Here is a 13014-nt window from a genome sequence, read left to right on the forward strand (position 1 = left end):
CCAAGTCATTCTCTTATATGTTTGCGTGGAGAATTATCCTTTTGAAAGCTATGTCATGTCTTTCCCATTCCATTCCCATTCCAATTCCACATATCATTATTGCATCTGTTGCTTTCAACAGATAGTGATTTGCTTTTGTTGTTGTTTTTGTCATTGAGTCCTACTATAACTACTACTGGCGGAGCCACGGCAGGACGAGTGGGGTTGATATATTTTTTTGCTATATATATATATATATATATTTTTGTTGTTGTTGTTGTTGTTGCATTGTTCACATACAATATATAGTTTATTTAGTACTCTTGGAGCGTCATATGATGTTATTTATGTGGTAGTCTAAATCAATAATATAGTGCCAAATTTTATGAATAGAACATAGTAACTCATTATTGTTAGGTAATTAGAAGATAATAGGTGAATCATTTAGTGTGAGTTGCGATTTCTTATATCCAAAATACCACGTCATCAACACCACATAATATTTTGAGATTATCGAATAATTTCTATTCAAAACACATTTTTATAATCAATACTATATCTGTAATATTTTTCTATCAAATAAAAATTATAGAAATTTTATAATGATTTGTGCTATAAATAATTTGCTTCTATTTTCTAAAATTAAGAATTTTAATTTGTAATTTTTTGTGCTAAAATTACATACTTACATTACTATTGTGTCCGAATTATTCTACATTATTATAAAATTTTGATTAGTTGCTATTAATAATAAATAATTAAAATTTTATGCTTAAATTTAACTCATAAAATCATTATTATTTTATTGTTAATTATCAAAACAAATTTAAATTATAAAATACCCGCTCTATCTTAATTTTTTGACTCCGCGGCTATACACATATCTCTCTTTGTATTGGAAAAACGTATCGTGGACACCTTCTTGGGAAACTCGGGAGTCCTTGGCTTGATTCGTGAGAAAGCTCATAAAGTAACCAAATTCACAACAAAATAAAGAAAGAAAGAAGAACAAAAAAAAAAAAATTATGTTTTTTTTTTTAAAATTTTTAAAACTGATTGTCGGGGTCAATTTATGCATATTTCAATTAATTCTGGAGTTTTGAAGTTAATAACGGAGCAAACTTTCAGTAATCCTAAAGTTTGAAATGTTTGACTTTCATGAGATTCGACACTATAACCTCTTACGCATGAAACCTTTTGATTGCCACTCCTCCCTTTGATTAATAAAGAAAATTAGGTTGTGTACAACTTATTTGATATCTCTTATTTTGATCAATTCTTGCTTTGAAAAGAACAATTTGAGTAGAAAGAAAGTCTCTTTCCTTTTTTCTTTTGTCCATTTTAATCTGCTTTTTTGTTATATTTGAGGGAAATTTTGAGTGAATACTATACAGCTTGTTTAGTTGTGCTTTTTCAAAAATATTTTTCAAAAAATTTTACTTTCTTATTTTTCGTATTTTTTTATTTTTACTGAATTTTTTTAATATTTTAAGTAATTTTTTTTTTAACTTTTTAGACATACCTAACATAAATATACCTAAAAAATAAAAAATTTGAGAAAAAAACCTTTTAAAAATTCACTAAATATCAAAAATACGAGAATTCAATACATTTTTTATATTTTTATGTATTTATTAAATTTTTAAAATATTTTTTCACAATTTTTTTACTTTTTAGATACATCTAAGTAAGGTGCATCTAAAAAAGTAAAAAAAATATTTAAAAATTTAAAAATATTCACTAAAAACAAAAAAATACGAAAACCCAAAAACTGAGTTTTAAAAAAACTTAATTAAAAAAACTCAAACCAAACACACTATGTGTTCTTAATTATGACTTTTGTAATATTTGATTATGATTTAGGCCAAGTTTGGGATACTTAAAAAAAGTCAAAAAGTCAAAAAATTACTCAAAAAGCTAAAAAGTTAACACTATTCACCAAAAGTTAACAATTACGGCTGTACAACTCTCAATCCTAATTTTCTTCTACAAACCAATTTTTACAAATTTTTATTACACATTTTTTCATAAAAAGTTAACCTAAACATCCATATTTTTTCCCTCAACTTTTTAGTCTAAAAAGATAAAAAGTGCACTTATTTAAGACACCCCAAACAACCCCTTATTGTGATATTAGTTATGATATTATTTTAGTTATAATCCAAAAACGTTTTGGTTATACCTTATATGGTTTGGTTATAATTTATTTATTTTAGTTATAACTGTTATAAAATTGAATTATGACGCAGTAATAATTAAACCTACAAAAATCAGTTACATAGGCTTTTAATGGGTGTGTGGCATTTTCCTATTTTCTAATGTACAAATCTTTTCTTTGTGATATCATTTTTTCATAGAATGGATTGCTACCGACCCCTAGATGGCAAATAAATGCAGATTTTATTGATAAAATCTTTTCAATTGTGGCAAATATCTTATTATCAATAATTTCAAAGAATTGTCACAGGGTGTCTTAAACTAAATAGGATAATAAATTACACTATTAGTTTCTATAATTTAATTAAATTGTTATTTTAGTTATTATAATTTTAATTTGAACAATTTGAATTTTATACTTTCAATTTTCATTAATTTGAGCAAATTATTGTTATTTTATACTTTCAATTTTAAAGAGACAATATGAATAGTAACAATTTTTGTGGCTCAAATGGCTCAAAACTGCAAAAACGACGTCGTTTTAAGCACAAAACATGCCAAAACGACGTCATTTTTTGAGCCATTTGAGCCACAGAAATTGTGGCTCTCAAACATTATTCTTGTGAGAGATAAAAGAGCATCCAAGAAAGGTTTATCTGGGGAATACTGTACTCTAATTTGACTTTCACTTTCTTTTTAGAAAACTATCTATTTGAAGTTAAAGTTGCACTAATATGTTTGGATTAAGCCAAATTCGTTTCACATATGGAAATATATATTTTTTCTACTTTTTCTTATGTATGGGATTATTGGATGTGATTATGACAAATATGATTTTAAAAATATTTGTTTATTATTTTAAAAATAAATGTGATATGATTAAATGACTATTGACATCATATTAACCTCATTTTTTTTACATAAATGATTTATTCAATAGATTTCATAAGATATACGTCTTGAATTGTCAAAATGGGCTCATAGTGAATAAAACTGGACCTCTGGAGAGAAGTCTTGCTCTTATTATTCAAAATACTTCTAAAATTGGTAACTGTTAAAACTTCAATGTTAATATTTATTAATTCAGGTCTTGTTTGGCAAGTGACTTTTTTAACCAAAAAGTTAAAAAGTCATTAAAAAAATCAAAAAGCCAATAACTCATACAAAAAAGTCAAAGATTCCATTTTCTCTCTACTTTTTGCATATCATTTCGTAAAAAGTCAAAAAATCATTCCAAATATACTAATTTTTTTTACATCACATTTTAATCAAAAAATTAAAAAATTACTTAAAAAAACCTATTTTCAAACGAGGCCTCAGTTCTCATTCTTTGAGTTGTCCAAAAATTTAGATCTAAAACAACAAACGCATTGCATTTGGGCCCACTTCTAATGTGTGTGTGTATATATATATATATATATATTAAAAGATTATATAAAACTTGCATGGGCAGCTAGCCTGTTGGCTATATTTGTCTACATGTTGGAAGTGGCATAGAAAGTTCTGTTGAGAATGTGATTAGAAAGTGTCTTCTAGTTAGTGATCCATCTTTCCATCTTTCCATTCATCCATGTTTTTGAAAATGACTTTGCTTTTTGGAAACGCTTTACGCCATGCAATACTACTCACTACCCAGTGCTTGAGTGTATATATATAGCTTCTTAAAACCGAGGGAACACTATCTTTATTTGAAATCATATATATACATATAATATGTATCATTCACAAATGTTGTCCAGCATTTGCATGCCTCTTGCTGTTCTTTTGCAACCCCACCAGACCAGGTGAGCTGACTCACTGACTTTCATATCTATATTTCACTCTGTTCAGTTTCATCATTTTGATTCACTGCATATGTTTTACATATATCTTTTTCCCCTCAGTTCAAACAAATGGGACACTGAAAGAAGACTTGGTACGTATTTGGAATACATTCAGTAAAAGCCATTGCTCATAATAACTCACCTTTTGTAGTCATTTCATTTTAAATAAAAAAATTTATAAATATTAACGTGAATAATTTTCATTTATTATTATTATGATTCATTATGACGAACATGCGTGAACATGATCACATAAAGGTCATTGCACGAATGTGCCGCGTAACGTGAATATGGAAAGTCTACAAAATGACTACTTGTTTCCTGAGGTTAGTAGCTTCTAAAATCTACTAAAGTTTAGTATATTGTTGTGTTTAAATTAAAAAATTTGAGGAAATCTCATATAATTAAGTTCCTTTGGTGTTTTTTATTTCAATTTTTTTAAAAAACTTTTTTTTAACGAAGATATGCATGAGAGAGTTGGAGCACAATAGGAAATATCCACATGCAAAGTTGATAAGACTTGGAATTGGTGATACTACCCACCCTATACCACCCATCATTACATCTGCTATGGCTCAGGTATCTTACCAATAAGTGTGGCTTCCTTTAACTAGTTCAATTAATGGGTTGTTTGGAATGATTTAAATAAGTGTATTTTTTGTCTTTTTATGAAAAGATGCACAGAAAAATAAAGAGATGATGTGATGGAAAAAAGATAAAAAGATAAAAAGTGTGTACTTATTTTGGGTTGCCAAACTTGGCCTAGTGGTTTTATATGATTTTCCAGTCACTCTTTATAAAAAAGAAGAAAACAAGTTTTTGTTTAAAAAAAAATAAAAAAAATAATGTTTGATATATATATATATATACAAATGTTTATGAAAATAAGTTAAAAAAAAATAAAAATAATATTTAATGAGTTGCTAGGGGTGGTGACTGGAAGTTATAAGGCAAATAGATGTGGTGACTGATAGTAGAGGTGGTCTTAAGTAGTCATCAAAGGGCAATGAGGGTGGCCACAAGGTCACCGAAGTCGTTGTTAGGCAATTGGTAGTAATTGGTAGTGGTTAGAGGTGGTTGTAGAGAGAGAGAGAAGAGAGTGAAATTGTTTTTTGAAATTATGTAATTAGAAACACTTTTTAAAATAAAAAAAAAATGGAATTGAATTTATTTTTTTTAAAAACAAAAATGATATACCAAATAAATTTCATTTTTCAGTTCCAAAAAACGTCATGGTGCGTATGAAATCTTATTTAGAATATGATAAATTTTACATTACATATGACCTTGTGTCGATTTATATAGGAAGTTTAAAAATTGTTAAAATTAACATTATTACAAATTTGTTTGGTTTCATTTTTGAAATTTGTTTTTAGAATTTTTTTTTGAAAAATAGAAATTAGTTTGATAGAAATAAACACCTAAAAGATATTTTAAAAAAATTATTTGTACATCCCAAAAGATAAAATCATGTGAAAATAATAAATATTTTTTTTTTCATTTTTTACACCAAATTAATTTTTAATATTTTAACAAAATTTTAGAAAATTAATTTTGAAAATCAAACCAAACAAAAGTATATATTTTTTGGTAAATAGTAATTCCAAAATCTTGACCTTGTGTCGATTTATATAGGAAGTTTAAAAATTGTTAAAATTAGCATTATTACAAATTTGTTTGGTTTCATTTTTTATATTTGTTTTCAGAATTTTTTTTCTCATAAAAATAGAAATTAGTTTGATAGAAAAAAGCACCTAAAAGATATTTTTAAAAACTTATTTCCACATCCCAAAAGATAAAATCATGTGAAAATAATAAATTTCTTTTCATATTTTACACCAAATTAATTTTCAATATTTAAAAAAAATTAGAAAATTGATTTTGAAAATCAAATCAAACAGAAGTATATATTTTTTCGGTAAATAGTAATTCCAAAATCTTTTTAGCTCGAATTTTATTCTGTGTTTGGTTGAGAGATTTGGAAAGAGAAATGAAAAAAGTAAGTAAAATATGAATAAAATGTATTTATATTTCATATAATTTCACATTTTTTCTTTTTTTCTTTCCAAATTTCTTACGAAATCTCTCAACTAAACACAGTATTAGGGATTGAATCGATTAGCACAGGTCCTGTCCTTAGCCCAAATATAGTCTGGGTTTTTTTGGGCCTGGCCCATCCTCGGGCAGATGTTTTGGGGAAAAATTTCACAACAATAAAGCTGCCGAGAGTTTTGAAAATTGACCCGGCCCATTTCAAGCTAATTTTCTTATGGGTAAATTACAATCGTCACCCTTGTGTTTTTTGAAAAATATAATAAATCCTACAATTTAAACATAATTACAATAAATTCTATTTGAATAATCTGGCTTTTTTTTGTTGGAAAAATTTCAATTCAGTCTACTTCTCAAAAAATAATTACAAATTCATGAAAAAATTTATGATTTTAATTATTAATATTTATAAAATTTATCACTAATTTATAATTATTTTTTGTAAACACCACTTATTTGATATTTTTCCTATTTTTATACGTAATACTTATATTGATGGATATGATTATTTATTATTCTTTATTTATTTATTCATTTTATCGCTTGTAGCATGTCTATGGATTATCAACTGTCCAAGGTTACAGAGGGTATGGAGCCGAGCAAGGCAACATGGTACATATAAAATATATAATGACACTTAATTTTCATAATTTATGTTTTAAGTTTCTATATTCGTGTTGATATAACTTTTACTATGATCTTATTCTAAAATTTCCAGGAATTAAGGAAGGCAATTGCAGAAACATTCTACAATGACTTGGGTGTAAAAGGAAGTGAGATTTTTGTATCAGATGGGGCACAATGCGACATATCTCGCCTTCAGGTTGTTATAAAATTTGTAGAATATTCAATAAAATAAAAACAAAAAAGTAGAGAATCCTGATATTTATTTATTTATTTATTTATTTTTTGGGTTTTAATTTGGTGTTGTCTTCTCCTTTTCTCCCCATTTTGGGCAAGCAGATGCTCATGGGATGTGATGTAATGATGGCAGTTCAAGACCCATCCTTTCCGGTAAAATTTTTTTTTTTCTTGTTTGACAAACTATTTTCCAAAATTATTTTTTGAGAAATTAAAAATTAAAAATAAAAACAATCCACATTTTAGCAAACACCAAAATTTAAAAATTATTTTTTGGTATAAAAATGAAAACAATATCAAACAAGCCCAATGAAATGTCCAAACATTTTTGGATAATCTTAGAAACATTTTGTTCTTACTTATTTTTTTAGATTCATGACATGTTCTCAATTTCAATACTAAAAAGCTTCAAATTTCATTTATAAACATGTTTATGCAACAGGCATATATAGACACCGGAGTTATAATAGGTCAAGCTGGAAAATTCATGGAGGAAACTGGAAAATACCAAAACATAGTGTACATGAATTGTAACCCAGAAAATAATTTCTTCCCCGACCTGTCTAACACGCCAAGGACCGATATAATTTTCTTCTGCTCGCCAAATAACCCAACCGGTAATGCAGCATCAAAACAGCAACTGGAGCAACTGGTGGAGTTTGCAAGGGCTAATGGGTCAATTATTATTTATGACTCTGCTTATGCTGCTTATATCACTGATGATAGCCCTAAATCAATCTTTGAAATTCCTGGTGCCAGACAGGTATATGTTATTGTTTTAAAAAAATTTATTTTTGTTTTTTGTGTTTTTGAAAATTAAAAACAAGTGCAAGTTTGGAAACATTCACAGTTTTTAGAAGGGTCATTCAAATCTTTTGAATGAAATTATTCATGAAAGTGTTTAATTTCAACTTAATTCCAATTTCACAAAACTAAACCGTAATTTGTCATTTTGTTTGTTTCTTATATTGACTCCCAAATAGTGAAAGAAGAAGAAGATTAAATTGACTTCGAATGATAAATGAATAAAAAAATAAATCAAATTGATCACAAGATCTTTAGTTTTTTTTTTTTTTTTTCAATTGATGCCTTAGGTGACCATATAAGCTTATATGCTTGTACCTAGTATTGCCCTTGTTTTCTAAAAAGGGTATTTTCAGAAATTTTGTCTAAACCGTTGGTCGAACAAGTGTTTTTTTTTATTTTTTATTTTTAATAATGGAGAATAGAAGAAGACCAAACAATGAATTTGATTCATGTACTACAGGTTGCAATTGAAATTTCATCTTTCTCCAAGTTTGCCGGGTTCACGGGGGTCCGACTTGGTTGGACAGTGGTACCTGAGGAGCTGTTATATTCGAACCAGTATCCAGTAATAAAGGATTTCAATAGGGTAGTGTGCACCTGCTTCAATGGTGCTTCCAGTATTGCCCAGGCTGGTGGCCTAGCTTGCCTTTCCCCTGAGGGCTACCTGGTTAGGCTCTCTCTCTCTCTCTCTCTCTCTCTCTCTCTCTCTCTCTCACTTCTCAAAACATAAATATTTCATTTCTTATCTCTGTTTCTCTAATTTTCAAAACATGTTTCAAACTGAAGATGAGCCCAGCTTCAAAAACTTTTATTTCCTAGTGTCTTTTTAACATTTCACTATTTGTATGGTCTTCAAGGCTCCTGACTAAAAAAATATTAAACAAATTAAATTTATTACTTAATTTTTATGCTGCTAGACACAAATATAATAGAGCTCACATTATAAATACATTGAAATATACCGCCTTTGTGTCTAGTGACAAAAAAATTATGTAAAAAATCAATTTATGTGCAACATTTTTCATTAAAAAAATTTAAAACAAAATCTCTGATTGAATTTTTTTTTTTTTTTTAAAAATAATTAAAGAGGGTTTTGCTTCGCTCTAGTAAATTGGATCTAGTCCACTGGTTCCAATCCCAATCTAGTCGGCAGAAGAGAAACTAGGACTTAAAGATGTGAATTTTGTCATTACTAAAATTCCCCTTTGCACAATATTTTTCCCAACCATTTCAAGCGACAATAATGTTCTTCTATCCAACCAGTTTCCCTTTACAATTTGTTACAGCATGCAGCTTCTTCTTCTTCTTCTTCTTCTTCTTCTTCTTCTTCTTCTTCTTCTTTTATTATTATTATTATTATTATTTTTTGGTGGTTGTTTTGCAGGCCTTGAATGGTGTAATTGACACCTACAGAGAAAATGCAAAAATAATTTTTGACACGTTCGCTTCACTCGGGTTCAAGGTATATGGTGGCAAAAATGCACCATACATTTGGGTACAATTTCCAGGATTGAGATCCTGGGATGTATTTGCTGAGATTCTTGAGAAAACACATGTAATCACTGTTCCAGGCAGAGGTTTTGGTCCTGGTGGTGAAGAGTTTATCAGAATTAGTGCATTTGGAGATAAAAATGGTGTACTTGAAGCTTCAAGGAGACTGAGAAATCTTTTCAAATAAATAAAATTTACATTTTCCTGATAAATTTCTTCTTCTATATGTCAACTTCAGTAATTTCAGTTTTGATTTCTTTGGCAATACTGGTATTTGGACTAAGCAGAATTAAATTTGGTTTGTTCGGATGAAAAGAGAAGAAGAATAATAATCACTATATAAACAACAGGGAAGAAAATATATACAAAATAATGTGATTGAGTTGTGTGAACTTATTGTTTTAAAACAAATAACTTATTAAGATTGTCTTTTAGTTATAAAAGTGTCATCGTTACATAATTTTGGCAAAAAAATCATAAAAGTTTGGTATTTTTAAGGGTGCAAAATTGATTGAATGTTGTATGGAGTGGTAATTTTCCACTTACGCTTTGTTTATTTAGACGAATATATTTTTTAAAGGAAAACATTTTTTAAATTGGACCCAAAATATTTTTTTTAAAGGAAGATGACAGTCACTTGCCTCTCACATGTAGGGTGGTTGTGTACAAGAAAACATTTTAGGGTCAAGTCATTCTATCTTACTATTTTAAATATGACATGAATTAAATTGATCACAATTCAAATAATTTTAGTGTAAAATGAATATAATTAATTTAGGATAAAATGAAAATTTCTCATTGGAGAAAATTGACCTTGCTTGAGAGCGGAGTTTGAGCTCAAATTAGCTGTTTCTATAACCCAATTCTATCACATGTTCCCAACTAATTTTTTATTGACTATTTGAAACTATGAGGGCAAAAAACCAAAAGGAAAAGAAAAAAATAAAAATAAAAAGGAACTCTTGCCTTTATTGAACCCAGTCATCAAGGAAAATACCACACACAGTAGTTTTAGTAATTAAATCAGAAAAATGTTTAGAATTTGTAATTAAAAATAACAAATGCTAAAAAGTGCCCCATATGCAATGTTTTTTTTTTTTTTAAAAAAAAAAAGTGCCCCATATGCATTGTTTAATGTTGGGATTAGTGTAAAAAGTGTTTTGAAAATGATAAAAAAGTTAAAAATTATTTTAAAATGAGTGAAAAGTGTGATAAAACTAATCGAAAATACATTAAGTTCTACACTTATTTTATCTTTGTTGTGCTCCCAAGGCATTTGTTAGCCAAACCTATTATTATCTGGATTTTAGATTTCCTAATACTCCCTATAATTATATTTTTTTCTAAGTGTGGGTGGTCCCATGTGTATTTATCAACCATTAAAAATCTTCTTTTCTTCCCAAGTAAAAAGCAAACGTTGTTAATGGACTAGAATGAGTCATGGACTTAAGAAAGACTCGGTCAAAATTTGCTTTTGGAAGAAAAACACAACTCTTTCTATGTGTGTTTCCTAATCTTGAAACTTGTAGTTAGCATCCATGTACAACCCAGAAACTTCTCTAGTCTCCTTCAGGTTTACTTGCTCTCCAAGCCCATTCATTCATACACAAACACAAACCCCTCTCTCCCTCTATAAATATAGAAATTCTCATACAACCTTGTTTTAAGAACACCCAACCTTCAAAATTTTTTTTCCAATTCAATTTGAAGAAAGCTCATACAACCTTGTTTTAAGAACACCCAACCTTAAATTTCATCACAACATAACATATTGGTTAGCCATGTCAGGATCAACTGGTCTGGTCGAAGTTTACGTGATGCGAAAGCTCTACAAGGACAAGATGATCAAGAGAATGGAAAAAGAAAAAGAAGAAAAACAAGTGAACATTATTAATAAAATTGCTGCTGCTGATCATGATGAAAAAAATTCTAGTGGTTGTCTTCCCAACATGTTTAAGAAAATTCACCCGGCAGGAGCTCCACCGGGCTCTGTTACGAAATCAGCTTTCATATGATTAATCGGTTGTCGGCTTTGATTGTTGGTAGGAGTTTGTATCTGCAATTCTGTAATGTTTTTAATTTTAATTTGTTGTGATTAGTAACAGATTAATCTATATTTTGATTTTTGTGTACAACTTTAATTGATTTTCTCACTCATCAATTGATTGAGCCACTAATACTGGGTAGAATGGAACTCATTCTCGCTTTATCTATCTTCTTGTGTGTTGTCTTCTTTTGGCGTTGTGTCAAAACTCTGTTTGTTTGCCGAGAAAGATTAGGGATTCAGAGAACTTTCGTGGAAATCTAACTAAAACATGTACATTGTGCTGCTACTTGAGAAACCTCAGTTGCTATTTTTTTTTTGTTTGTTCAATCATGAGATTGGTTAGTTCCTTCTTCTTCATGTTCAATATTGTGATCTTCCACAAAAATTGAAGGATTTTCAGAGATGTTGAGAGGAACCCTACAACTGTTCCGTGCCTTGTCACGACTACGAAGATGGGATTTGGGATTTTCTTCGAAAAAACTACTTACTAGTGGCTCTATTACAAAATTATTAACAATATCATATTTTTAATTATTAATGTGTATAAAATTATTATTTATTTACAATTTTTTTTTTAAAATATTACACCGTAAATAATTTATTAAATTTATTATTTATTTACAATTTTTTTTAAAATATTACACCGTGAATAATTTATTAAATTTTTTATCAAATCTCTCACATCTGTGTGAGATCCATACAAATTCACATGTGTGCGATGGGAGAGGTTTAATAAAAAATTTGATAGATTATTTAAATTACGTAGCATAATTATTAATTTTTTTTAAGTGGCGGGACCCAGTTGTCTTATGTGGCACCGAATATTCGGTGTATTATGGGTTAGTATATTACCAAACTCATTTGTGAATATTAAAGAATCAGCCCCGGTACAGAGCCCGAAAACCGGGGCTCGAATTTGGCTCGAATTTGAGAAGGAAGAAGGAGGAAGAAGAAGAAGAAGGAGAAGCAGAACTGGAGGGGGCCATAAAAATGGGGCCGGAGGCAGAAGCGGAGGCGGGGCTGCGATGCGACGAGCGACGAGCGACGTTCGGTCGATGAGCTGCAACGACGACGACGACGACGACGACGACTCTCTCTCTTGCCTCTTGCCTCTGTTTCTCTCTCGCCTGTGTTCAAACGAAGAAGAAGAAGAAGAAAAGAAAGAAAGAAAGAAAAGGAAGAAAAAAGAAAAGAAAAGAAAAAATTGAAACGCAAAACAACGTCGTTTTGCGTTTCGAGCCAAATTTGAGCCTTGATTTCGGGCCCTCAAACATTTTTCTTAAAGAATTAAGTGTTGGTTTGGGAAGTGGAATGTTTTTTTTTTTTTTTTTTTTTTTTTTTTTTTTTTTTTTTTTCGTTTTTTGATTATTTTAATTTGGGATTAAAAAATTCGTTTGGATTGTTTTTTTTTGTGATTTTTTTGATTTTTTAAGAAAAAATAAAATAATTATAATTTAAATATAATATTTTGTCTTATTAACTATTTAATTTTCAACACTAAGACAAGAATGGTTTGAGAAGTGACTTTTTTTTAATAATTGTTTGATTTTTTAATTAGAGGGTAAATTATAAATAAGAGGGTAAAACCATTTAAGATTTACTTAAAATAAAAGGGTAATACCTTTTAAGATTTTTTAATTAGAGGGTCTATCTTTTAAGATTTATTTAAAATATAAATTGTTTTATGTGATTTTGCAATTATAAGCTCTCTTGTTATAATTTTTTATTAGGTAAATTACATATTGCCCCCTTAAAGTTTTACCAATTTCCCACTTTGGCCATTTAAGTTTGATTTTT

General features: G+C 28.7%; 1 protein-coding gene across 1 annotated transcript; it reads left to right on the plus strand.

Annotated features, from left to right (window-relative positions):
• Positions 1 to 3808: 3808 nt before the first annotated feature.
• On the plus strand, positions 3809 to 9382 carry LOC114318244 (putative LL-diaminopimelate aminotransferase, chloroplastic). The gene is made up of 10 exons (XM_028265091.2): positions 3809 to 3920; positions 4020 to 4051; positions 4218 to 4285; positions 4422 to 4538; positions 6561 to 6623; positions 6730 to 6834; positions 6975 to 7025; positions 7315 to 7635; positions 8140 to 8346; positions 9064 to 9382. The coding sequence occupies exons 1-10, from the start codon at positions 3850 to 3852 to the stop codon at positions 9355 to 9357; spliced, it is 1329 nt and encodes a 442-aa protein (XP_028120892.1). The 5' UTR covers positions 3809 to 3849; the 3' UTR covers positions 9358 to 9382.
• Positions 9383 to 13014: the final 3632 nt, after the last annotated feature.

The sequence above is a fragment of the Camellia sinensis genome, chromosome 3 (genome assembly GCF_055761805.1).
Source record: "Camellia sinensis isolate YWXY chromosome 3, ASM5576180v1, whole genome shotgun sequence".
NCBI lineage: Eukaryota > Viridiplantae > Streptophyta > Magnoliopsida > Ericales > Theaceae > Camellia > Camellia sinensis.